This window comes from Dipodomys spectabilis, unplaced genomic scaffold, assembly GCF_019054845.1.
Source record: "Dipodomys spectabilis isolate Male_0828 unplaced genomic scaffold, ASM1905484v1 ptg000140l, whole genome shotgun sequence".
Taxonomy (NCBI): domain Eukaryota; kingdom Metazoa; phylum Chordata; class Mammalia; order Rodentia; family Heteromyidae; genus Dipodomys; species Dipodomys spectabilis.
In genome coordinates this window covers 39,847,656-39,875,635 of record NW_024870817.1, presented here as the reverse complement: position 1 = coordinate 39,875,635, position 27,980 = coordinate 39,847,656, and the positions used below count along the sequence as shown (strand labels likewise).

Sequence of the window (27,980 nt, the reverse complement as noted above, 5' to 3'; positions counted from 1 at the left end):
GACTGCAGTGAGAGTGGCACCCTGAGCTATGAAGAACTACATTAGTTTTCATTTAAATTGTTATGAGTCAAGATTGAAGCCAGGCTCAAAAGATAGCTCTCTCTCGTCAAGGAGAATCTTGACACCTGAAAGCTGCTGAAGGTCCTTAGAAGGTGCTTAAAATAGGTCTGGTACCAGTAAGTACTACCATCACTATCATTTACTCCAAAGATGCAATTAGGTACACTGCCACTGTGTGTTGAGTGAGTGAATAAATGTCCAGTATATAACATCTGCTTTGACTACTTTCGTTTTCTAACATGAAGGAATGCTGAAGGAATCCTCCACACACACTCACTCCCAAACCTCTGCCCAACTGGTTGATGTTCTGATTGGAAAGAGGCACCCCAGGGAGTGAGGAGACATGAAGGGCACAACTGGAATCTGGCTGCTCCCTCCCTATGCTCAGCTCCCTGTTTCTTCCAGAATTGCCTGTGTTCATGACTGGCCTTCCTCACCTACCATATTACTCAATCCTTCCAGTCTAGACTTGAATTCACAGTCACACATCCTTATAAACTCACAGTCTTTCTGCCATAACAGCAGGATACTACAGAGTGAAGGTACTCAGTGAGTGACTTTGGGAGTAGGGACAGGAGAGCTGGTGAGTAGTTCATAGAACACCGGATAAAATGATGATATAGCTTACTGTATAACATGTGTGTATACCCCATACTCTTCTTTTTCTTAATGAAGAAAAAAATAAAGACCAAGCAATATCCTTCCCTAAGATCTTCATTACTTTCCTCACAGAATTACTAAAGCTTTCATTAGTTCCCTTCCCTGTGATACCTTCTGCTGAGTTATGTCCTAGCTTGCTTCACTTAACCTTGCTTGGGCATTGTTTTCTGACAGAGGAGCCTAGATCCAAAGCAAGCTAACTGTTGGACCCTTCCAGACCCTTCATAGCATGAGAGCAGCATGCAAAAGGCAGCAGTGGAGTTGCACCAAAGTTCTTAGTGGGGACTTTGGTCCAAGACTTCAAATTAGGGCTTCCAGGCCAAGAGGTGCCTTATGGAGATGAAGATCCTACCCATTCTCTATACAATGCCAAGACAAATGGATGGTAAGTCACCTGCTCCTCTGCCATACAACTCTTCCTGTAAGATTACAGGCAGAGCCATTGTGTTTCATCAGCTCTTTAAAACTCAAAATGAGCATGGCCTTCAAGATGAAATAGTCAGTGTTGAGAGGGGAGAAGGGGATGGCAGTCCCTAGTCTTTAGGTGTCATTTTTAAATGTTTATCTAATTCATCCTAAGGAGAAGTGGGGCATGATTCTCCTCCCAGTTTCTGATTTGTTTTTCTTGGCAGCTCTGCTCTATCATCGCTGAGAGAGAACATCTGATCTACTGGGAATATTTGGTCTACTTTCTCCCTTTTTGTACAAGGGACAGGACACTTGGGAATGACCTATGTCATTTGGTTTAAGGACACTATGTCAGGGTCAAGGGTAGGACAAGAGCTATTTTGAGCACAGAGTTGTTGTCATTTAGGTTGTCCTATAAGACAACTTGGATTCATAAGCTTGTGTAAATTAGACCCAGGTTTCAAGAAGGACCCTGGGCTGTGGACTTAAGTGACACAGGAGGCTGTTTGTGTTCCCATAAGTCTTAGGTCCTCCCCATCTCATTTCACATGGGAAAGACTGAGTCTCCATTTATATTTTTTAGCCAGAGGTAGTTGTCAAATCAACAACTCAAAGGCTTCAGAATATGGGTAGGAGTAAGTTGGGTAAAGCTAGGATAGAAGCAAGACTAGCTTTGTGGTTGGGGATGGGAGGGAAAAACTGGGAGAGAATGAGTGAAAGAGTGATATTGTCCAAAAAGAAATGTACTCTTTTTCTGGCTTATGTATCTGTCATGGCTCTATGCCTCACGTTTATAATAACAACTTTAAATTTTTTTAAAGAAGGAAGAAAACTGAAGTAATAGAATGTCTAAATCATCTTAATGAGGTTTAGAGCAAGGGGTGGGTAATGAAGAGAGGTCTGACAAGGCAAGACATTCTTTCTGAAGGAGAGCAATGAGCTCCAGATGTGGGGAGTTCTGCATAAGGATGAGAGCGGGGGAGTGGAGATGAAGTCAGGTGGGTTACATAGAGAAGCCATGGTAGCCACTGTACTTGAATAGGTCCAAGTACTGGGAAATAAAGTGCAAGATGTATTGCCCATATGGGCACTGGCATCAGTGGGGATAAAGACACCGGTTGGTGCTGTAAGGACAATGAGCCCAGAGCTGCAAGTGGCATTGAATCAAGAAGCGAACCCACTGATGACGGATGACAGCAAAGGAGGAGGCAGCTCTGAGGGAGTTATTCTGGTTTGAGAATGCCAACTCCTCCCCCAGGACCTTAGACTTATGGGAGCACCAACAGCCTCCTGTGTCATTGAAGTCGCAGCATAAAACACATGGCACACTTATTTGGAGCAGTTCAAGAACAGTAATAATAAATGGAGGATTTCCCAAAGTACAGGCAGAGTGTAGGGAGTCCCTAAAGTGACTATGTAGCCTTGTGGCTCATCACAGAGGCTGCCCTCATCTGCTGTGGCTTGAATCTGTCCATCAAAGCTCAGATGTCAAAGCTTGGTCCCCACACACCGATGTTGTCAGCTGGAACTTTGAAGAAATGTTTAGGCCATGAAAGCAGAACTGACTAATGCTGTCACCACAGGAGTAGGTTCCTTATGAAAACACAAGTTCAGTCCCTTCTTTTTTTTTATTGTGAGAATACCGTACAGAGGAGTTACAATTACACGGGCAAGATAACGAGTACATTTCTTATCCCTTCTTTAGTTTACCCTCTTGCCCTTTTATCTTCTGTCATAAGATGACACTGTATTAGTATTAGTCACTGTTCTCCAAAGGAATGGAAGCCATATATGCCCCTGTGTTGTGTGTGTGTGTGTGTGTGTGTGTGAGAGAGAGAGAGAGAGAGAGAGAGAGAGAACCCTAGTCTAAGGCTGAGGGCCTTGAAGACCCCCTTCATCCCTATAAGTCTTCACCTCTGCCAAGGTAACAGATCTGGATGCTCACATTCACAGGCAAAATCAGCAGCAAAAGATGTATCAGCTCAAGAAGGGTGAAGCATGAGCTTAGCACGAGCTTCTGCTAGCATAAACTTTCTATTTTTCTTACTTTTTTGTTCCAAGTAATAATGCTGATTTGTAATCCCAGCACCTAGGAAGCGAGGCAGGAAGATCCCGGGTTTAAGATCAACCAGGATTACATGTGAAACCTTGTTGGAACAAAAGGGGAAGAAAGGCCAAAGAAAAATTAGATCCAAACATTGGGATTAAGTTAAGATATAGAAAAATCTATATAGTGAAATCTATAATGGCAGGAGTCACTTCCAAATCTAACTACTAATAAGTAGAAGCTCCTATAAAGAGATAGAACTAGTGGAATTCTTTCTCTACCAAGTGTGTGTCCCTGGGACCTGATCATGTTCCTTCATGGAATCGGGAATCACAGTAAAACACAAGTAATTGGTTCCAGGAAGCTCTCCTCCACGCTCAGTAGTCCTGCTGAGCTTTGAACCTTGTCTGCTACTTTGACTACTCTCCATCTTCTTCATTTGATCCCTAAATAACTCCACTACAAAAGCCCTTATCCCCAGACACCCAACCTGAAGCTGAGAATAATAGACAAGACCCCAGTTCACTATCCTTGGGGTGGCTCATCCTTTTAGACTGAGCCACTCCATTGGGCTTCGGTTTTCACTGAAGTGTTAGCAGGTTTTGCAAGGGATGCAGTGTGCCGGCGGGACATCTGAAACTGGGTGTAGAATTAAAGAGAGCTGTGCGCAGCTGCATCTGCTTCAAATTATGTTTTCCAGAAGACAAATACACAGCCGTAGAGTCTAAAAATATTTCCTAGTGTTAGCCAAAAAATGCATTTATTCTCGGATTCATAAAAATGCAGACCATGTGAAATATGTGGGGGCACGCACTCTTGTGAATATATGGACCAAAGTGGAGAAATAGACCTTAGAATCATTTCTTAAAAGCAGGGCTGGGGTAGCAACAACGCTTTAGAGTGTGACAGAAAACAGACCAAACAGCTCCACATCTCGCTCTTCCCTCAATCTTAGAAGGCCCTGAGCTAACTCAGGCTGGGAGCCCCCTTATGCCCACTTTGTGGAGACTGGTAAAAGCAGAGACAAAACTCCATCCCAAGTCAAGATCAGCTTCCTGTTCTGAATTTCTAAGGTAAAGGGACACCAAAGGCAATTTTTCTATCATATGGCAAGTCTCTTAAGATACAACTAGAATCAAGTACAAAGAAACTCAGACAAAAAGTGACCAAAGATGTCTGGTGTCATTATCTCTGTCCCTCTGACATCTGGTATAGTAAGTGCCCAGGAATGCCTGCTGAATACATATATGGACGTCTTCACAGTCAGAACACAATCCAATGTGGGCAATACCATTTAAAGTGAGAACTCAAAGCCTCTTCAACCTATGTTCCTTCCTTGGGGCCTTGTTCTGTTTTCTCCTTGGATTTCATATTACCCGTCTACTTTGAGGTGTGTCTTCTTGGGTTTTGTTTTCCCCCACTTCATTTGAGTACTCTGTAACACAACTAATTTCATTCATTACTGCTGCAAACTAAAGTAACTTCAACAACACTTACTCTATTTTCTTTTTATTTTATTTTTGCCAGTCATGGGGCTTGAACTCTGGGCCTAGGCACTCTCCCTGAGCTCCTTTTGCTTAAGGCTGTCATTTTACCACTTGAGCCACAGGGCCACTCCCAGCTTTTTCTGTGATTACTTAGAGATTAAAAATCTCACAGACTTTCCTGCCTAGGCTAGTTTAGAATCATGAGCCTCACATCTCAGCCCCCTGAGTAGCTAGGTTTACAGGCTCAAAGCCTGGCTAATCCTACTCTATTTTTTTTTACAAATGAGGCTTCTATTCCTGTCCATTGAAATTCTTGCTTTTACATTCTTCTATCTTTTCTCTCTTTTATTTTTGTTAGTCCTGGGGCTTGAACTCAGGGCCTGGGTACTGTCCCTGATCTTCTTTTGCTCAAGGCTAGCACTCTACCACTTGAGCCACAGTGCTACTTCTGGCTCCTCCCCTCCCTCTTACCCCTGTTGATGTGGTACTAAGGAATCATACCTAGGGCTTCATGCATGCTAGGCAAGTACTCTACAAGTAAACCATATTCCCAGCCTCTCCTATCTTTTTTAAATAACCATGTCTTTTCCTCCATACTTTAGATTTCACTTAAAAGAATTTCTTTCAGTGGTTTTAGAGCTCTTTTCATAAGAATGGTGCTGGTATTCATCCCAACTAAGGGGCAAATATGCGCAACCTAAATGAAGCTTGCTGAAAATCTTTTTTAAATCACACAAAAATGAAGGCTCTGGTAGTTCTTCCTTCGGAATTAAAGTCTTTGGCATATGTACTAGTAGAAAGTTCTATAATTATTTCAATACATGCACAAGAACCAAGGGATTTACTAGGTATTTGGGATTAAAACTAATGCTGGAGCCCTCCATCTTTCTACTCATGTCAGATTCTCAAGAGTGTAGTTTAGAAGAGCGTAGAAGACATCTTTTATCCTTTTCCTTCCTGAGTCTGCAGTGACAGGTACAGGATCCATCATTCATCCCCACCATGGACAATGGACTTTGTCTCTCCCCAAACACAACTGGAGTCTTTTGGAGATGATGCCAGTGAGGGCAATGCGCTCTCCTAAAATCTGATTCACTTTCTCCTTTACCCTTCCCTCCACAGGGTGAGCCTTTAGGATGGATTCCTGATGTTCTACATTCCAGTAAGTAAAGTCAGTAGATCTGAAGCCATACATACATACTGAGTGGCAACAGTCAAAGCCAACTTTTCAAGATTGTTCCTTAGGAAATGGGAAGAAAAGCCCTCAACTGCCAGCTCTGCTCTACCCAGAAGAGGCATGGAAACTTGAGAACACACGCTGGAGGAGTGTTTCATTTAAATTTCAGGCCTCCTTCTTCTAATTTTGTGGGACTGAAAAAGATCCAACTGGGAAATCTTTTTTTTTCCAATTTTTCCCCTGATTATGACCAATGAAGCTGTAGATTTAGATTTAGCTGTAAAGGGAGGTGGGCATGTTTCAGTTCCGTAAGAATGGTTTACACAGCTGCAAAAGGGAGTTTTGTGTGTGCTGGCTCCAATCTGAGAGGGAACAGGCAAAGGCTGATGTCAGCCACACCTCTGAGCATGGAGGCAAGTCCCACACCCTCTCCCCCGATGCACAGAGCCTCCTCCCATCCTTGGCTTCTTGCTTCCACAGCTTCTAGACATGGAGCCTTCTGGAAGGTGCCAGAGTTCTGCCTATGAAAGAGCAAGCATTGCATGTGAAAGGTAGAATATCTCATGGGGGCCAGGATGAGATACACTCCAGTAAATTTCTGACTGCCATCTTTGAGGAAGCCAAACAGACTGTAGTGGCTAGAGTTTTGGCATACAGCTTTAGTTTCCATCTTTGCTCTAAGATGATTTACGACATTTCCTTTTTAAATAGGAATGCATTTTAGATTTGGAAAGGCTGGTTACTGCATTCTTTAGGCCTAGTTAATTCCAGCCAACTTTAAAAAAAAACACAAAACTTTGTTTTAATTGTGCCAACTTGTAAGCCAACCAAAATGTCCAGCTTTCCCCAAAGTCTACATCTTCAGAAGCAAAGATGATTAAGGCCAGAAACATCTTTAATCAATGGAGATATTTTACAGTGAGTGGATCACTTGGTTCACTATAGTAATTCTAATTTTGACAGCAGTTTCACTGAAAGGAAGAATCTTTTTAGCAATATGAGCAGATATTTATGATCATGGTCCCTTAGCTCCCAATTTATCTCTTCTCTGGTAGGAGGCTGCCACTAGTATTCACTACTGCACTTAACCTATAAGGTGCTGAGTTGCACTGATGAAAAAAATAAAGGTGATCATTTCTGTTCCATCACCATGTTATTATAAATGTAAGATGATATTGTAAATATAGAAGTGCTTTGAAAAAGTTGAAGCATGCTAGGACAATATATTTAAGTGTTCAGGGATAGAGACTGTGAGGAAAACTCCAAGATGCCAAGAGTTTAAAAAGCATCTTCTGCTAAATACATGCTTAATACAGATGATTTGGTCTCTCCAGTCCTGTGGAGGAATGGAAGACGCAATCAGACACACCACGGTAGGGCAAAAGAAGGTTATTATGGACATCACTTTTTTGAAAAAATGACTTTGATTTTATGGAAGCTCTCAAGCTGAAGAATATAACACTCTGTCCTTGTCTGTGGTTCTCTCTTACTTTAACCTACTCTTCTCTCTATCAGACCAAAAATGGCCTGATTCCAAAACATCAGCAATGCTAGAAACAGAAAGGACCTGTGAAATCATCTCACAGACAATATGCGTTTTTGTGTGTGCTAGCCTGGGGCTTGAACTTGGGGCTTCAAGTTCTCACTTGGATTTTTTGCTCAAAGCTGGTACTCTTTTCACTAAGCCACAGTTAACTCCACTTGCAGCTTTTTTTTTCTGCTTAACTGGTGACAAGAGTCTCACTGATTTTTTTGCCCTGGCTGGCCTCAAACTGTGATCCTTAGATCTTAGCCTCCTGATCTTAGCAAGGATTACAGATCTGAGTCACCCACCTCAGGAGGATAATGCTGCTTTTGGAATGCATCCCTACTTTCATTCCAGACATGAGCAGCTAGCCTAGATCACTACTGCCTTTCATTACTTTTCATTACTGTTTTTCCCTTCACTAGTTTATTGCTCCAGTCAAAATGAAATATAACCTATCGCTTCAATTTTTTTTAATATCTAGGACCATGGAAAGGTCCCAAATGAATGACACAAATATATTCATGTAAAGTCAGGGGTTGGAGGAGTGGGGCTTTTCAGGTTACCATGACAAAATAGTATAAACTGGATGGCTTCAAAAATAGAAATTTATTTTTCTCCATTTGCGAGTGTGGTAATCTGAAATCCGGTTGCCTCATGCTTGGGTTCTGGAGAGGGCTTTTTTCCCTGCCTTGCAAATGTCAATCTTTGGTTAAGTCTTCATTTGGTAGTGAGAGTATGCCAGAGAACTCTCTCATGTCTCTTGCTATAAAGACACTAATCTTATCACAGGGGCCCTATGCTCTACACTTCATCTGACCTTAATTACAGCCCAAAGGCCCTATCTCAAAGTATCTTCCTATGAGGGTAGGGGATCAAGACATGACTTTAAGAGCACAGTACCAATTAATATGTGATCCATATCAAATGCCTATGATTTAGAAAGGTGGAGAGGAAGGGGGGAAAACAGTTATGGTTATATAAAGTTTGATCAGGGAGAGAGCTCAAGGCTTATCCCATCTAATGGGTTTTGATTCATCTTCTGCAACACACTGGCAATTCTAGAGGGCACACTCTCCCAACTTCAGGATCATAGTGAAAGAGACAAAGTATTAGCAGTACAGAGAGTGGAAGAGAATGTAGGCTCCATTTCTTATCTATAAAAATGACTTATCTTTTTAATCTGCTTTACTTACAAGAGTTCATATGAAATCATGGCTTTTTTGTTTTTTGTTGATTGTGGGGCTTGAACTCTGGGCCTGGGCACTGTCCCTCAGCTCTTCAGCTCAAGGCTAGAGCTCTATCACTTGAGCCACAGTGCCACTTCCGGTTTTCTGAGTGGTTTATTGGAGATAAGAGTCTCACAGAGTTTCTTGCCTGGGCTGGCTTTGATCCTCAGAACTCAGCCTCCTGAGTAGCTAGGATTACAGGCTTGAGACACCAGCTCCTGGTGAAGACCTGGTTTTAAGCCAAAGACAAACAGATACAGGTTATAGAATCAGGATTAACCTGGAAAAGTGAAAGGCTAGAGACAGGTCAGTGAAATCAGAACGTTTCACTTACATCCCAAATCTTATCCCATCACTCTTCTTTCCATTCCCCTTTCATCAATTTTCTCTATGCTTCTCTTTCTGATTAATGCTCATCCACAGTATTAAAAAGGTTGGAAAGATGGCCATGTAAATAAAGTTGGGAAAATAAAAGAAAGAGACATCAAGAACGAGAAATAAACTGATAAAGAAGATAAAATAAAACTCTAGCCATAATAGACAAGAATCAAGTTTTTCAGAATGTGGGCAAAAAGGGAAATCCAGAAAGAGTTATTAGAAATGGATAGAATAATGAAAAGCATTTGAAGAAATTGCTCTGCACTGTTAAAAATAAATTAAAATTTGTTGGCTTGGTTAAGAAAAATTAAGTCAGTTCAAGTATATAAGCCAATACAAGAACTTATATCGACAGTGTTTTTAGGTAAAAATAGATATAAGACAAACAAACAGGAAATGGGGGGAGGCACTATCTCAACCTCTGTGATTACAGAAGTTAAAACTTGGTGGGGGAGAGGAGATTGTCATTGTTGTTTTTTGTTTTGTTTCATGAGACATGGTCTTACTATGTAGCCCAGGTGGGCATCAAATTCAACTATGTAACCCAGCCTGAACCCAGACTGTGATTATCCTACCTCTACCTCCCAGGTGCTGGGATAATAGGAATAAGCCACTATGCCTAGCTCTATATTAAAGATGTGTGATGCTGTGATACTTTCAGTGGAGAGTAGAAAAGAGTTCATACAAAAAACATTTCTCCTCCCTCCCTACCTCTCCCAAAGTCAATGCTTTCTTCTTACCATCTGTGTTCTGAATGAGAATGTCCACAGGGAAATTTCTCAAAAAGTGGGCCAGCATTATACATACCTGACCTGAATTAGTACTAACCCCGGAGGAGTTCCTCGTTTGATGCTTAATTCCATACTCCCCCACTTAAAAAGAGAGGAATCAGTGGGGGAGGGAGGAATCCTCACTCATCAGAAGCAAAACCCTTTCCAAACAATATTTCCAAATTACTCCAGAACAGAAGGTGGGGGCCATTGCAGCATTTGCATTGATGAGTTCACACGCAGCACTCCATACATACCAGGTAGGAAGCTGCTTCGGGTCCCAGGGCTGCATACAGGTATTGATACACATTCAGCCCCCAGGGGCAACATTTAGGACAAAGACTAAAACTTAGCTGATACCTAAAAGTGTAGCAAGAACAGCCTCACACATAGTATTTTTCTGAGTACCAGGAGCAGTATTTCAAAGAATGGGCCAAAAATGTAGAGCAGAGAGATGGGGGTATGGCAGCTAACCTCAAGATGACGCCATCAATAATCCATTCCTGTTAATAGCCCCATCGTGGTGTGGTTGCCTCTCCCCGTGTATCAGTTTGTCTCCGTGACCCACAGAATAGTTTAGAAGTGGTATCATATGACCTCAGAGCCTAAGCCATAGGCAAGCATTGTGGTTTCTCTCTCTTGGTTCTCTTACCTGAGAGAAGCCAACTGCCATGCTCCAGGAGGGCTATGAAGAGATATCACATGGAAAGGAATGGCGGCCTTCAACTTACAACCACACAAGCGAGCTTAGAGGAGGATTGAGGCCCAATCTTCAGATGACTACATCCCAGGACAATACCTTGATAGAATCCCATCACAGATCTTGAGTCACAACAGTTAGGTAAGCATCTCCTAAATTCTTAACTCACAGAAACAGAGATGATAAATGCTGGCTGTTTTAAGCTATCAATATTTGGAATGATTTGTTATATTGCAATCCAGAAGGCCACATAGGAAGGATCTTATACGTGAGAGAGTTAATCAGGCATAATATTTCCAATAAAAAATATTTGGGAAGTTTTCTATAATCCTTATACTCAAGTTTGGCAAAAAAATCATATGAGAAAATAGGATGTAATAATGTATAAAAACCATAATCAATTAAAGTTTGCTCCAAGAATGCCATGATGTTTTAATTTGCCTATTTGTTCATCTATTACATTTTGGAAAATTAATTAATAGAATGTATTATATTATTTTTATAAAACACAAGAGACCATTGTTATGTTGGGTTTTTTGGTAAATGTAAAAGGTAGTCAGTAACATTTCCAACATTCATTTATGATAACATACACACACACAAATGTATATACATCTTTTGGTTCTGTTTCTCTTTAGAGTCTTAAGTAAAAGTAGGGATGGGATCATAGTGGGGGTGGGTAGACAAATGAAGAAAGGGAGAATCAATCAAAAAATTCAAATTATACAGAATTAACAAAAATGAAGGGGTAGGATTGGAGGGATGGGAAAAATGATGAAAGGGGTAACTTGATCAAGACTGATTATAGTCATAAACTACTTCCTTGAATGCCAACTCCTCTGTACAATTACTTAAAGATAAAAATAAAAATTATTTTTAGAGGGCTAGGAAAGTGGCTCAGTGGTAGAGTGCTTGCCTTTCATGCATGAGGTCCTGTGGGTTCGATTCCTCAGCACCATATAAGCAAAAAAGCTGGAAGTGGCACTGTGGCTCAAGTGGTAGAGTGCTAACCTTGAGCTGAAGAGCTGAGGGACAGCGCCCAGGCCCAGAGTTCAAGCCCCATGACCGACCAAAAAAAAAAATTAGAAATCCTAATAACTTTCTCTTTCCTTTTTCTCTCTTTTTTTCTCTCTCTTTTTGTCTATCCTCCCTTTCTCCATCCCTTCCTTTCTTTCATGTTACTTCTTTGCTATTCTGTTTTCTTTGGTGGAAGCAAGCTTTTCTTTGAAACAATGACCACATGCGAAGATTGATGGTAAGAAGAAAAGTGGCCTACCACATATCCAGATCTTGAAAGCTACAATGGCAAAAGAACAACCTTTAGATTTGAAATAAGTATAGAAAAAAATCCACAAAACAGAATATAAGATGTAGATTATAACACATTCGTGTAGTATGATTTGCTTTTAGTATAAAATATAGAATTTTAAGGTACTAGAATATTTCAACATATAAAAATTCAGTTACATGAATGTAGCATTGAAATAATCATTTGGGTATCTAAATGTACAGAAATAAGCTAAATATATTGAGGGGATTTATCTTTATGAAGGATGAATGACGTGGTATTCCTAGGCTCATTAAAAATACTAGAAGAAAATCCAGAAGAGTTTCATAGTTGAGGTGAAAAATGCTTTTCCAGGCGTGCCATAAACCACAGTGAAGAAAAATGTTAACTTAGTGACATTTGCACATTTCCTTTTTTTGAAGTAGATCCTTTGGCACAGAAAATACCACAACACTTCCAAGTGAAATAAAAATATTAAAGAATATATGTCAAACCATTATTTTATCTGTTAGGAAGATTTAGGGTTAAAAATGATGCAATCTATCTTATTGCTATAGTTTTCACAATTCAATAAATTAGATTTTTTAATTTTTTTATTGTGAAAATACTGTACAAAAGGGTTACAGTTACATGAGCAAGTACATTTCTTATCCAGCATTGTTGCCTCCTCCTTTGTTTTCCCTACCATCCCTCCTTCGCACCTCCTCAGCTACACCCCCCAACCCCCTACCTTCCACCCCACCCCCACCTAAAATTGTAAAGTTCATTTTTTGACATAGCGTCTTGTACATATCATTGTTGCAATGGGAAATTAGAATTTTTAAAAGAGAAATATCAAGAAAGAAAGTATTTGTCCGTAATATCGCCTTTGTTTTATTTCATAAAACAAAGTTGAACCTTTACAAAATTTCTTAATCTTATCTTGTGACATCTGTGAGAAACCAGTAAGACTTTGTTGTCATTCATGAAAATGAAAGCAGTCAGGTTCATTATGGAAACTCCTCATGGTATCTTTATCAACAGTCACAAAACCACCTTCTGCTGTCTCACACCCTGTCTTCTGAAGAATCTGCATGCAATGGAACTATTTATCATGACTTTAAACACTAAGCCTTGTCTAAAACTACATGAGATGTGGACCTGACACTGGGTGGGGGCGTGGGGGGTAATTATCAAGGCCAACTAGCCAGAATTCAACTTTGGGGCAAGTAGTCTACATATCACATTGAGGTTCCAAAGACACAAAGTGAACAGACCAGCCGAGAGGATATTTTACCTTTCTTTTCTATCTTATTTCAGGATCCTGTTTGGAGCCACAGCTGTGCCCCATAGTAGAAAGGGTGTGAGTTCTTAGTTTAGAACCAGGGCCTGACAGTCCCAGTGCAGGTGGGGACATGAAGTGGGGTCTGGAGCAGAGGTTTCATAGAGAAGTGACATGGGGTTAGTTCCTCCTATCAGTTCCTGGTGCACTTATGAAAAGGGATACAGCTGGGCTCTGGCTGAAAAAGACAACATGGCCAAAACCCATCCCTAGGTACAGAGAACTGAAATAGAACATGTGAACATAGCCTGACCCAGGCTTCTGTGCTTCCATGTTGACCTGACTATTTGAAGAGGAGTAAGAACGGACGCTCAATGGACCACCACCTTGTCTCAGCCTTAGAATGCCTGCCTTCTCTTAGCTCCTCTACCTCTGAGTTGAGCAATGAAGTGTCCAACAAATGAGTTTCATATTCCTGTTCACTTTTCCAAATGGTAGACTACCTTTGCCACACTTGCTCATTATGTCCAGAGTATCTGATATGGGAAAGTATTGTCATTTCAAAAGGAATAAAGCATTTTAGGCATTGACATGGGGTTGCCTAACCTGATGGTTACAGTTTTCATTTCCCAATTGAACAGTGACACCTCGCTGGAGAGTCTGCGGAATGCATTGCTTAAGAGCCTGGTCCAGAGTGCCAGATGGCTACACTCAACACACAGCCACAGTATTGTCAAGGCTTCAGTCCACAGAAAGCAGACTAAGTCTAGGTTGAGAGACCAGAAGATTTACAAGGAAGTGCTCCTGAGATTAGCTGCTATGGAAAGGAAAGGGAAAACAAGACTGGGCAAAAAGAAGTAGCAATGTAGGCTTAACAAAGCCTGAGAAAACCCCCTTAGGGACCCTGACAGACCTTTAAAATTACCCTGAGATTCAATCAGAGTTGGACCTTTCTATACTTGGGCAATAAGTCATTCCACTGGGGTTCCCTGGGGGGAGAGGGGGCAGGAGCCGGGGGAACTATGTTATTGGGATTAAGGCTTTCTCGTCAATGGAGGACATTCTCAAGGAAGCCTGATATGTGTGGCCTATTTGTCACCCACACTCATAATCTGAGCCCTAAGTTCTTCCTTCCAGAAAGAGACTTTGAGCTGCTCATCGTAACATCCCTGAGAGCTTACTACATATATGGCCTTGAACAAGTTACTTTCTCTCTATCACATTTTACAAAGGAGATAACTAAGATGTAAGCTATAAAACAGTATCTAGTTCATAGAATGTTGGTGATCACTGAGTTAACATTGTAAAACATTTATTGGGTGCTTAATAAATGCCTTAACTGTTCTAAGTGTTAATTATTATGTGACTCTTAAAGACTCCACAGGAACAGAAATGCTTCTGTTTGGGGATGAATTGAGACTGTGGAGATTTGTGGGAGACCAAAAAAGGAGGAGATGCCCTTCAGATACCACCCTACACCCAGCCTGATGTTAGTTTCCCAGAGATCCAGATGTCCAGCTAAAATGCCCAACCTGAAGAGCTTTGCATTGGCACACATTCATTCTTAGAGTAACAACCAAAAAGCTCTAGGAAGAACCATGTATAATTTTACTTAAAATGTCCTTTGAAATACTTCTCAATGTGATCTCATTAATACAATGGGAAAAATATTCTTCCCTATGTAAGGAAAGGCATTTATGTGCCCCCAACTTCTGAAATTAGCCCTCCAATTCTCTGTGTTCTTCCAGGCTCTGGAGAAGAACCTGCAGCCCACCTACCTACAGGGCAAGAAAGTTTATAGTTCAGAAAGGGATGTAGTCCAAGTGTGGGCCTTGTGGGCAACTGGGATGGGCTATCTGCCCAGAAACAAAACTAGGACCATGAAAAAAGTAAAAGGTATAGAATATGGAGCCTGCAGGAAACCAAAGGCAGGGTATGCTGAAATGAAGATTCTAATCTTCCTATTGAAGTCAAGACTGTGACTAGATAGCTTTCCTTCTAAATTTTTAGAGCATGCAAACAGTGTCTCGGCCTGCTCCCCCCCCCTTTTTTTTTTAAATAAAACAAGGCTAGTTAAGCCTGTCCCTGACTTGCTTTTAGAAAAGGGTTCAGTCCTGCTCTGCAGTAGACTTACTACTGTAGAGATCTTATAGTACTATATAACTCTAAAAAGTCATGCAAAGCCTTTCCAGTCCTGGTCTATTTTGCCATCAAAGCAGGTTAGATGGAAATCTATTTTACATGAAAACCTCAAATTATTTTCCTTTCTTCTAACCTAAAAACCATGTTTTTCCCCTACTCTAGTCCAACTGCTATCTTCCTCTCCCCCTGCCAAAAGCATTCTTCTCCCACCCCCTCTTAGATTAGTGACCAGTGCTGCTTCCCTACATATTTTAGTAGAAGCAGAACAGTTGTTTTCAATTACATCCCAATGCATAGGAGAGAATTGTTGAAAGCAGCTTCCTTGTTTTCAATTGACTGTGGCAACAGCAGCCTCTGAGAAGAAAACTCTTTCCAGGAAAGAATCAACTCACTCTGAAAGCAATTTCAGGCTTCTTTTTCCCATTGTGCACATATGCTCACATACAAATGTATACACACATACACACACACATACACCACACATACACACACACACACACACATACACACTACTGAAGATCTTCAGGAGGACAGTTACTCACTAAAGCTTTCTATCTAGAAGCGGAACCAACCAGGGATCAGGATTGAGGGGTTGCAAGATAGACTTTGGGCTTCCAAAACCAGGAGAACCCAAAAAAAAGAGCAGGAGAAAAAGGCTACAGAGAAGGCCTTTGCACAGACTGCAGTGTATGGGAAATGCTAGCCAGCATAGCACTGGCATAAGGGAGGACATACATGCCAACAGAATAGAATGAGGAGTACAGAAATAATCCTTCACATTTATGAATTTGTATTTTTAATTGTCTACCTAGGTAGCCCCGGCTGTCCTCAGTTTTTATCTCTTTTCTGTTGGTTATTTTGATGGTAGGGTCTTACTTATGCCTGAGTCCAGCCTGATCTATGATGCTTTTATGTATGCTTCTTTGTGTCATAGGGTATCTACCACTGTACCCAGCCATTGTGTTTTCCTCCATAACTACAATCAACAGATTATCTCTATGCAGTCCATTAGTTGGGATGGAGTCTTTCAAACTTCAATGTTTTGTCTAACCTTGAAGCATGATCATCCAATCTCTCCTTCCCAAGTAACTAGGATTATAGGCTTGAGATCATTTTGACAAGGTTATAAAGGCAATTAAGTATTAGAAAGAATAATTTGTTCAATAAATGGTGCTGGGCTAAGTAGACTCTACCTACAATAGAATGAGACTGTACCTCTAACCAACATTGCATATAAAAAGTAATTCAAAATGGGTCCAAGACCTAATTGAAAAGGCTAAAATTAGAAAACTTTTAGAAGAAAACATGGACATAAGTTCCCATTATTTTAGAAAATGGAAATGGTTTAGGAAATGATTTTTCAGATAAAATACCAGAAGTACAAATAACAAAGGACAATAATAGACAAACTAGATATAGTCAAAATGTAAAACTTCTAGGCTTCAAAGGATACTATCAAGAAAGGGAAGTCAGTACACTCAATAAAAGATTTTTGTATATTATAGATTTGATTCAGGGCTAGTATCCAGAATATATAGATAACTCCTATAATTCAAAAACAAAAGAATAAACAACTAAATTGTTTAAATGATTGAAAGATCAGAAACAGACAATTCTCCAAAAAAGAGGCCTACACAGTCAATAATTACCTAGAAGTTGATTCTGATCATTAGCTGTCAGAGAAAAATGTACCCAAATCACAGCAAGACTCCATTTTCACTCAGTAGGATGGCTAAAATTAAGATAAAGAATTCCAAGTCTGAATGAAAATGTGGAGAAATGAGCCCCTTCACATACTGCAGGTGGGAATGCAGAATGTAGCAATCACTTTGCAAAAATTTTCTTGGATAGTTAAGACACAAATTTCTTGGAGATGCGACACAAATCAGAAATTCTGCTCCTAGGCCTATACCATAGACATTCGTAAAAGCATTATTTATAACATCCAAAACAGTGAAAATAACCTCAATTTCCATTAACTGATGAGTAGATGGGTAAAATAAAGTATATGTATATAATAGCATACTATTTGGTCATAAAAAGAACATAGATGCTAAACATGAGTGAACTTAAACATGATGCTGAGCTGGGTGCCAATGGCACATGCCTATAATCCTAGCTATTCAGGAGGCTGAGATCTAAGGATTGTAGTTCAAAGCCAGCTGGGCCAGTCTGTGAGACTCTTATCTCCAAAAACATACTCAGAAATAGCTGTAAGTAGCACTGTGGATCAAGTAGTAGAATGCTAGCCTTAAGCAAAAGAGGCTAAGGGAGAGTGCCAAGGCCCAGAGTTCAAGCTGCAGGACTGGCAAAAATCAAAAACAAAACACATAATGCTGTGCCCCTGCATGGGCAGCATGTACCTCTGAGCACTTCAAGTGCAATCATAAAACCCTTTCCTAAGCCCCATTTCTCCTTGTCCTCCTTCCCTTGTATCTTCATCGGTCTGGCACATGCGTGCAATTCTTGAAGATCAGATAGAACACTCTTTTAGAGGGGAATGTCTAGCAAAACAGTGGTTCTGTATCTACTTTCAAACCCACAGCTCTTCTTATGCAGGCTGAATTTCATTACTAATTATGATTCCTCTGAAGTACTGAGATGGGTAGCTTTGTCTCATCCTTAATTTCAGGGAACATCATCTGATATACAATCATTACATATTATCATCAAATGTGTCCATTTCAGCTTCAGAGATCTGAAGAGCTGAGTCTGGGCCTGGGCACTGTTCCTCAGCTCTTCAGCTCAAGGCTAGCACTCTACCGCTTGAGCCACACTGCCACTTCCAGTTTTCTGAGTGGTTTATTGGAGATAAGAGTCTCATGGACTTTCCTGCCCAGGCTGGCTTTGAACCATCATCCTCAGATCTCAGCCTCCTGAGTAGCTAGGATTTACAGGCATGAGCCACCGGGCACCTGGCTGATCATTTTTTATAATGTGGTGAATTCATTAAGACAAAAGTTGAAACTCATGTCTGCCTATGGGAGAATTTCTAGAACCTCAGTTTCTGAAAAGACTTTTCCAAAAACTTTTTATTTGTGCTTTCTTTGAGCCAGCACCAAATGGTTGACATTGTTTCCTTTTAATGGAACCCATCTGTTAATCAGTAGTATATTCCAGGGTCTGTGGAAGAAAACTTTCCAAACTCTATTAATTACTTTTTTTGATGGATGAAGTTTGACATTTGAATCTCAGACAGTTCTTTGCACACTTGCAAACAAAAATGGAAATTCTGATCTTCAAGTGTCTTGTGTGTGTGTTCTTTTATGATGGGTATCAATTTTATTTGTTGCAAATTTAACAAACAAAAAAGGAGGACAAAAAGGCAGACTTTTTGTTTGGCCAGGCTGGTAATACCAGCTCCACAGACTTTAGAGCAGAGGCAAGGAGGAAGCCAGCATGCTCCCTGAGCCAAGGATGTCTGGCTCTCACACAAAGAGCAGGCATGGCCTAGTTAAGGGGGAGAAAATTTCTCTTGTGAGAGGGAAAGATGCTCCTCAGCCTTGCTCCGGGTGTGTGGTCCTTATATCACACTGCTCACTGCTCCCTAAGGGGTTCCTAGATTATAACAAAACTCAGAACAATTGGGAATTGCATATGGATCAAACCAACCTTGAGTTAAGACTCTCATCCATCATCTTTCCTAAAACAAAAATACTGGAAATGGGCAACTCATAAATCAGTAATTCAGAAACCCATAAACACAGGAGAGAAGCATTTTGAAGGATAGAGAAGTTTTCTTCAGCATCAGCTGTCACAGACAGAGATGCCAAGTAAGGAGCTACGGCATCTGTGGCTGTCTCTATGTATATGTTATGCTGCCATTTAATCTGTGGATGGTGATATCTGGTGTCACAAAGAACAGTTAAAGTTGGGCTGGGAGAGAATGTGGCACCTAGAGAAGCAGAAAAGAGACAGTGTGAGGAAAATAAGCATTTTCGGTAAGAAGCCTATCAGAGGCATGAAACTTCAAGGGATCTTGCCCTCACTTTCACCTCACTAAATATTCTGGCTCATTTTTTTTTCCTGATGTGTTCTCCTGTTAACATAAGATAATCTTTTCCCTAGAACCAAGAATACATAGACATAAATCTGTTGTCAAGTTGTGTTTCGTTTTTAATACATCTTCTTTAAAAGAGTATCCAGGCATATATTATTAGCCAGAGTTTCAAACATACTGTGGAATCTCCACCAGTCCATTCTATTTTTAGAAAACAATTTTTGCCTAGGGCTAGTAATGAGTTTACTAAGCCTTTATCAGTTATATAATAAAACTCTTTTTTTTAATACTTAAACCAGGGCTTCTTACTCTCCACAATCCTGATAACTGGGACTAACTAGATATTGATGGGATCTGTCCTGTGTGTTGTTGGATATTTGGCAGCCTACTTAGTCTCTGTGTACTAGATACAAGAAACACCTTCTCCCAGTATTTTTGGAAACCAAAAATAACTCCAATCACCACTAACTGCCTTGGAGTTGTGTATATTCCTCCTTCATAGTCACCCCATCTCAGCCCACCCTTCCCCATCTCCACTGCAAGAACATCCATCCGTTTGAGGCTTTAAGAAAATCATCAAAACATAAAAAGAAAACACTGAAATAGACACCAATTTGAAAACCCAAAAATCTTTGTTTGCCAAGTATCTAAATACTTGAAAAGTATTTTAATAAAATCCTATACTGCCTGATTGTTACCCCTTCATTCTCTCATTACACAGTGGTGAACCACTGATCTCAAATGTGGTAGCCTCTCTGGCCTGGAAGGGATAATCACTCAGGAGAATCCCATTTCCCTTGCTGGTGGCTGCAGAAGGATGAGAATTGTGTTGACTAGTTCAAGGAAATGCTCATAAAAGGGAAAAAAATGTTTGGAAGTAACTCCCTTTCTAAGATTAAAATAGTAGTAGTAGTTGTAGTAGTAGTAGTAGTAGTATTAATAATAATAACAATGGTGATGATGGTAGTAATAAACAAGAAACTCTATAGGAAAAAGACATTTTGCCATATTTTGTTTACCTCATTGCAATTTCTGCCTTGAATGTGGTTGTATGGCTTGGAGCTATGGAAGCTATCTTGCCATTGGACAAAAGAATTAAGGGCTAGTGGTTTAAGGAAAGTGGAAGAAAGAAAACAAGAACTTCATCCCTTCAATCTTTTATCTGTCTTGGATGTCTGCATCCAGTATGCCCATTAGCTAAGATAATTGATCATTTAATGTTTTTATTGCCTAAACTGGCAATATAGACTATGGTCTATAGGTCAAATCTAAGAATTAAGAAGTTTTACATTTTAAAGGTTTTCTTTTGTATGTTCTTCCCCGCTATGGTATATCCCCTGTTGTCACTGTACTTGATTTTGGTAATATATATATATATATATATATATATATATATATATAATATATTATACATATTATATATATATATATATATAATTTGGGGAGGGGAAGGGGAATAACAAAGCGCTGAAACAAGGACACAGGATGACCCATTGCAACAATGATACACAAGACACTATGTTGGAAATGAACTTTACAACTTTGGGGGGGGAGAGATGGGGGGAAGGGAAGGGAAGGGATAGTAGGAGAAAAACAAAGGAGTAAGAATGCACAACAAGAAAAGTACTCATTACCTTACTCATGTAACTGTAATCAGCATCTTTACAATAAAATAAAATAAAAAATAATTGCTGACAGAGTCCATATGTGACCCATTGAGCCTAAAATCTTGACTATGTTTCAGAAAAAACGTTGCCAACCCCCAATCTAAAACATTTATAGTGGATGTCTTGTGATTTTCAGCCTATAGCATTCCTAATACAAGTACTAATATCTTCATTTTATAGTTACACAAATTAATGCTTAGTCAACAAATGTCAGGCTCAATTAGGCAATCCAAATACAAACACAAACTTGTCACTTCAATTCATTGTAAAGGAAAGGCAAACTTTTCTGTCCTTTAGGGCATCAAATAATATTTCTACTAAACTCAGCTTGGTTTTAACCATCTGAATAGACAATTCTCTTGAGGAAACACGATAGATTCAGTGAAGAGCTTCGAAGAAGGTCAGACTGTCTCACTTTCTGGAGCAGCAAGTCATTTCCTGCATTAGGGAAACCAAACCCGGGGATGGGAAGGGGGGTCCAAGGAGGAAAAGACATTGCAGATAAACATTACATTGGCAAACACATTGATGTTATAAATCACATCTGCTGCTGAGACAATTCTTATACTTCCTGTTGACTAATGCAGAAAATACTCTATGGAAAATACCCAAAGCCTCACTTTTTAAACTCTGTATCCCAAGTTAATATTGCTGTTCTCAGTGGGGCCACCATGTTCAGTACCACCTTAGTAAATGGTTGAAATACTTACAAAAACTTAAGTATACAAGTCTGATATAGAGAAAAGTATGCAATGCCCACTATGCAAAGCTGACCAGAGAGTCAAATGACTACCTATCCACAAGGCTATGTCTGAGCACTGAGTGGGAATAGTAGGGCCTGGCTTTCTTTGCTTCAACCAGCATTTCTGTATTGTTCTGCCTATCCTACTGCCTGAAACACAATAGGTAGTCAATAAGAAAGAAGAGCCTCCGTCTACACCCAATACTGGTTGTGTTTCAGTGTCGGGTTGGTTTGTCGGCAGAGTTTGGCCATATCCGGATCCAGGTTCACCCATGACTCCCAAGTAGCACATTTTTCCATTGGCTCAGCTGCTGGGTAAGCCATTTGCTCACATTGTGGGACACTGAACAGACTGGCTGGGGGACTGCTGGGACTTCTTAGAAGGGGCGTCACTATGACAGTGGGAATGCTTACACTCCTTTCTGGTCTGCAGCTAGGGGTTGTGGGCTCTAGGTTGAGCTGGGGTTCAAGTAGGGGTTTTGCCGTCTCTTCTTTCCGGCCCAGCAACCAGACACACAAGGCCACTACAGTAACTATTAGCAGGAGGAATGCAGCAGTCAGGGGTATGACAACCATTGGAGGGTAACTGCTCTCCCTGGGCTGAGTGGATGCCCCAGGGTTGATTTTGGTGGCAGCTGGTAACCAAATGATCCTGGTGGGAGAGACCTTGTCATTCACACTTGGCTCTTTGCCATTGTGCTGCCCCCAGGGTTCTGCTCCCTGCCATCTGGTCTGGGTCAGATTCCCCAGAGGTTCTATCTGTGTCATGGCTTCTGAAGAAACCACAGGCTGTTTCTCAGAGAAAACTGAGGTTACAAGGTTATCTCCAGTGAGCAATAAAGGAACATCTGTCGTCATGCTTTGCAAAAGTGAGGGATCAGGTGGCACAATGGTGAAGGGGAGATAACCTATTGCTGGTTGTACAGAGTCGGCCCTGAGCACGAAAATAAAAGAGTCATTTAGCATATCAGTGCCTGTTAGATTAGCACATGATTCTAGCACCAACAGCCCCTGGTCAATGTCTTTCTGAGTGAACAGAGTGGCATCTTCTGCCATATTGCTGTGAACCACTCTTCGCATAAGTCTTCCATGCACAGGGGGTTCTGTCACTTCAAATGTAGGATCACTGTTAGTCAGATTAGCAAGCTCAGTTGCACTGAGGTCTTGTCTCCTCAGCTGATGGGCTATTCTGTTGACAATTTTCAGGTTTGATGTAACCCACAGTAGAGGCTGCACTCTAATGCCCAGTGTTTGTCCTGTCAGGTTGCTTTCTGATGTAAACAATGAGAAGTGTAGCTGGTCCTCTGAAGCTGTGAGATTTGTCATATGGTAAAAGAGTCTTCCCAAATCTAAATCCTCCTGTCCAAAATTAGTGACCACCTGGTTTTCAATCAGCAGTTGCCCATGTTGGAGTGGCCATGTCATTCTGTAGATTATATGGGAGCTGTTCCCATTGGTCACTGCTGATATGTGAGCACTGGTGATAGGGACAGTTGTCTGACCTTGTGGAAGAAGTAGATCTGTGAGGTTCACAAGGGTGATGGAGATGGGAATGACATCCAAATGGAACAGCTTGTAGAGAGGGCGGTGTTTTCCATCAGTCACACTAAAGTAGAACACTCCAGAACATGGTCTTCCATCTTGTATGAACCACACCTGAGAGTTATCAATATCAGCTTGTGTAAAATGGTGAACAGGCACATCTAGATGGTCAGCCATCGCCAAAAAGCCATTGTTGGGATTATGGATGATCATATACCTGATTTCATTTGAAGGACTGTCTAGATCTTCCACTTTTAGGATTTCAGGTCCCACAACCAACCTACTGCCCTGCAGAACTTCCAACCGAAGCCCTTTTGTCTTTAATTCTGGTGCCTGGTCATTGACAGGAAAAATGGTGATCTTAAACATCTCTTCAAGACAGTTGCCCTCTGGCTTGGTGATGGACTTGCTTTTTTGGTTTGGCCAAACGGCAAAGGTAAAGTTATCAGTCAGTGATTCAGAGTCATCATGAAGGTATAGGATCCCAAATTCATTAATTATATACTGGGAGAAATTGGGTTTTCCTTTGGTGATGTTTCTTTCTCCAACCATAATGGTCCCGTGGTAAGGAAGGGATGTAACTTGGTACCAGATTTCATAGGAAGAGCGCTGAAGTTCAGGTAATTGGAGTAAGAGGTTGGAAGCATCTAACTTAGACTGGTCAATGAGAACTTTGTCTCCCTCCTTGACAGTAGCTCCTATTAAGTAAAACAAACATAAACATAGGGACAGCACAGCATTTTATTAGAACTTTCAGATGCTATTATAAAGCTTTTTCTTTCAAACTTGCCTCTTAATGGGTTATTCTAAACACTTAGATTGTTCAGGTACCAGAATTACCAAAGGCAAAAACTAGTACAGTTTAAATACAAATACGCACGCGCGCACGTGCACACACACACACACACACAACACACACACACACACAGATACACACACAATGAAAACAATGTAAGTGAGCTTTAAGAAAAAAATCCTTAGATTCAGTTATGCTAGTTTTCTAACTTTGTCTATACACTTTCTATTGCAATGGAAACACATTGAGTTTTCAAAACCCCTTTTCCCTCTAAGAACTTACCCTATTTGTCATTTTCATTTTCTATCAACAGTTTTCAAAGGAACAGTGAAATCCCCATTTGGAGGTACAAATAGAATTCCCTAAAGTTAGGTTGGTGTTTTCTCCCAAGACAACTAATAAGCATATGAAAGAAAATAGAAGAGGCTCAGAGAAAGGGGTCAATATAACAAACATAGCAGGTTTATATCAAAAGTTGATATCATGGCATTGACAAAAAAGGTGGGTGGAAAGATTTATTGTCCCTATTTGATATAGATAAGGCACTGATCAGATCTTACTAGCATTACCTGTATTTGCAAACAGATGGCTCTGCCAACCAGGCTCATTAATTTCATATGAAATGGTAATATGGAACTCTTCAGGACCCAGAACTGCTGGTGGAGAGGACATTGTGAATGTGAATGAATCTTCCACAGTCCAACCTGTGTTCTCATGAGCCATGTGCTGATATAATATTAGCCCTTCATTGACCTGCCAGACAACAAGAAAAACTAGTCCCTGGCAACCAGAATGACACAAGATTATCATATATTCTAATTCATTTTCTAATAGGACTTATTGTTCCTGTTTGAATGATTGCACACATCCATGTAATTAAAACTGTGGTAACTTGTATTTCAGAGAATCTAGAGTTCTCCTTTTAAAATTGATTCATCTGAGAAAGAAAAAATGCATTGATTATGAGATGACTGACACATTAAAGTATTTGTGTTGAAGTGCACAATAAACCTCTGCTTACCTGTCAGACATTTCCAATAATTATCAATGACAGCCAATCTTGTTTCAGGTGTTTTCCTATCTACTTTTTACCCAATAAATTGTTTTGAATCAAATTATTTCATCTGTAAATAATTTGTAAGTACTAATAGTGTACTGCAATTTAGTAAGTACCAATAAAATATATAACTCTTAAAACATAACCACAAAACTACTATTATACCTAAATATTGTAATTCCTTAATACCATCAAATATCTAATGTGTTCAAATTTCTCAGTTGATCTAGTATGTGTCTTTTTAAATTAAAACACATTTATTGTTTCTGATTCAAGATCCTTAGACATCTATAAGTCACATTTAATACTTTACACGGCTTTCTTTTCATCTATGGGTTCCATTCTTTAATTTTTTTTCCTTGTAATCTGTTTGCTGAGACAATTGGATTGTTTGTATTATGCTGGGTACATCTCTAGGATGCTTTTAATATATTCTTTGCTCCCTTGTATCTCCTAAATACTGAAGTTAAATCTACAGGCTTAAATAATGATCATTACATTTTTAATATCAATATACTATAAATATTTCCCATTGCACTTCATTGCAAAGTACAGTAATATTTAGTTGCCTCACCACTGAATATGTTAAAATTGATTAATTCAAAGATTGGTTCAAAGATTGGTAGGCTGATCTACCTTGTCACTCTATCACCTACCAGTTTAACAGTCATTGACACCAAAGCCTCGATCCATTATTGAGACAAAACATTAGTACTCTTTTATCCCTTATGTCTTAATTTACTACTATGAAGAGCTTTCTCCCATTAGCAGTTTGTTAGAGAAGTAAGAAAAATGTTGATTCTTTTTCCTTCTGTTCCTGTTTTAGAATGAGTTCATCTTCTTACTCTGACATCCAGGTATGACCATTGGCCTTGTTTTAGAATCATGACAAATTTATTAATTCTAATGTATGATATATTTCACTCCATTGTAATTATTCTTCTTATTCTTCTCATTGACATTCAAATTTCCTCACCTTGCAATGTATTTTTTTCAAAGAAGCCTTTAATACCTGTTGCTTGTCAGTGTTCATCCTAACTCCAGTGTTTTATTGACCAACCCCACTGTGGGTAGTCTTTTCTCAAACGTTAGTGACTGAAAGTGTAAAACTGACCCTAGAAAAAGCATAGCAGACTACACATTTAACTCTTACTTCTTTCAGTCACACTTTTTCATACCTGTCAGTGATAACCATGTCCGAATTTGTGTGATTATGTCAAAATATTCAAGTGTCTAGGTCAAAAGTGCTATTATACCATAAGCTATCATACCATTCACAGAACTGTTAAATTAATATTGGAAATACTGGACTACTTAACAGATGTTTTGATCTTTGGGTATATATTGCTTTGGCTCAATACTGGCTAAGAACCAGAGTTCTATCAAGTCTTTTAACTAATATATTGCTATATAAATGAGGTTTCTGTCCCAGAAGGTCCAAAAACCATTCATGGAGAACTTTGTTCCTTAAACCACTCAAGGATAGGGCAAGGGAATTCTGTCATTTACAATTTTTATATACAGTTTATTGTAAAGATACTCTAAGAGGGATTACAGTTATATGAGTAAAGTAATGAGTACATTTTCTATCAAGCATTGTTACCCTCTCCTTTGTTTTTCCCCTACCATCCTCATTTACAATTTTTAAGTGAAAAGGAAAAAATATGTCATCTCTAAACACTGTGTCAGAAAGAAATAAGATTATGCATGAAAAATTGAATTACTTAAATTAAAAGTAATCCAATTTGTGTTGGAAATCAGAAATTGGATTGTCTTTTCCAAAAACAGTAATTTCTGATGAAAACTAGAGTCTGAATTCTCCAACAGTTCCTGGGAAATAAATTGGTTTTCTTTAGCAATCCTACCATCTCTATTCATAATATCAGATTCATGACAGATTTTATTAGTCATAAATATATTATGTATCCCTCCTCCGAGAACCAGGTGACTGTGCTCTGGAATTGGTGCCAGAGAATGATTCCTAGCGGCTTAAACTGTTCTGTTTAAGTTATAATACTATAAAGAAAAAGAAATCGAGGCTGGGAAGGTGGCTCAGTGGTAAAGTGCTTGCCTTGCATGCTTGAGGCCCTGGGTTCGATTCCTCAGCACCACATAAGCAAAAAGAAAAAAGCCGGAAGTGGTGCTGTGGCTCAAGTGGTAGAGTGCTAGCCTTGAGCTGAAGAGCTGAGGGACATCACATACAGGCCCAGAGTTCAGGCCCCATGACTGGACCCAAAAAAAAAAAAAAAAAAGAAAGAAAAAGAAACTAGAAGAAACTAGATTTCTTTTTTCCTTTTTTCTTTTTTTTGTAGGCAGGCACTGTACCATTTAAGTCACACCTCCAGCCATTTTTGCTTATTCTATTTTCCTTGTGGGTCATAGGGTCTGAACTCTGGGCTTGGGTGCTGTCCGTCTGTTCTTCAGCTTAAGGCTAGCACTCTACCACTTGAGCCACAGCGCCACTTCCAGCTTTTTCTGCTTATGTGGTGCTGAGGAATCGAACCCAGAGCCTCATGCTTAAGTTATTTTTGAGATAGGATCTCACTTTTTTACAGGCTGGACTAGACCACAGTCCTCCTATTTATGTTTCCCACTCCAGATGAAAGGCATACACACCAGGCCCATCTATTGGCTAAAATGAGAATCTCACAAACTTTTTACCAGGCTGACCTCAAACTGCAATCCTCCTGATCTCTACTTCCTGAGTAGCTAAGGTTACAGATGTGAGCCATCATGTTGACATTGTTTCTTAATACTTGACAGTTACATAGTTTATTAAGCCAATCGAATGGTTTTCTATTGGAAACTAGCCACTCTTGTCCACTGGTTCTTTGGTATAAGTGAAAATTATCACCTCTGCAAAATACATAAGAAGTTATTGGGATAATATTTTGGATTGGAATAATGTTTTGAGAGCTGTAGTAAGGAGAGTGATTGCTCCAGGAACAGAACAGTGCTCACGGGTGGGTACAGTTGAAGATCTGAAATCTTCCAGAGGAAAGACCTGGGTAAGTCTTAAATGTACCTTTGTACATCCAGAGCCT

At 39.9% G+C, this 27,980-nt stretch overlaps 1 protein-coding gene across 1 annotated transcript in view; it reads right to left on the bottom strand.

Moving 5' to 3' along the window:
• Positions 1 to 20,789: 20,789 nt before the first annotated feature.
• The window catches only part of LOC122117364 (chondroitin sulfate proteoglycan 4-like), a 61,291-nt gene continuing 54,100 nt past the window's right edge, over positions 20,790 to 27,980 (bottom strand). Inside the window, exons 9-10 of the mRNA XM_042691110.1 lie at positions 24,449 to 24,632; positions 20,790 to 23,781 (exon numbers count right to left, since the gene is read on the bottom strand). Of these exons, the coding sequence (XP_042547044.1) occupies positions 21,734 to 23,781; positions 24,449 to 24,632 (2,232 nt within the window). The 3' untranslated portion in view covers positions 20,790 to 21,733. The remainder of the gene's footprint in view (positions 23,782 to 24,448; positions 24,633 to 27,980) is intronic.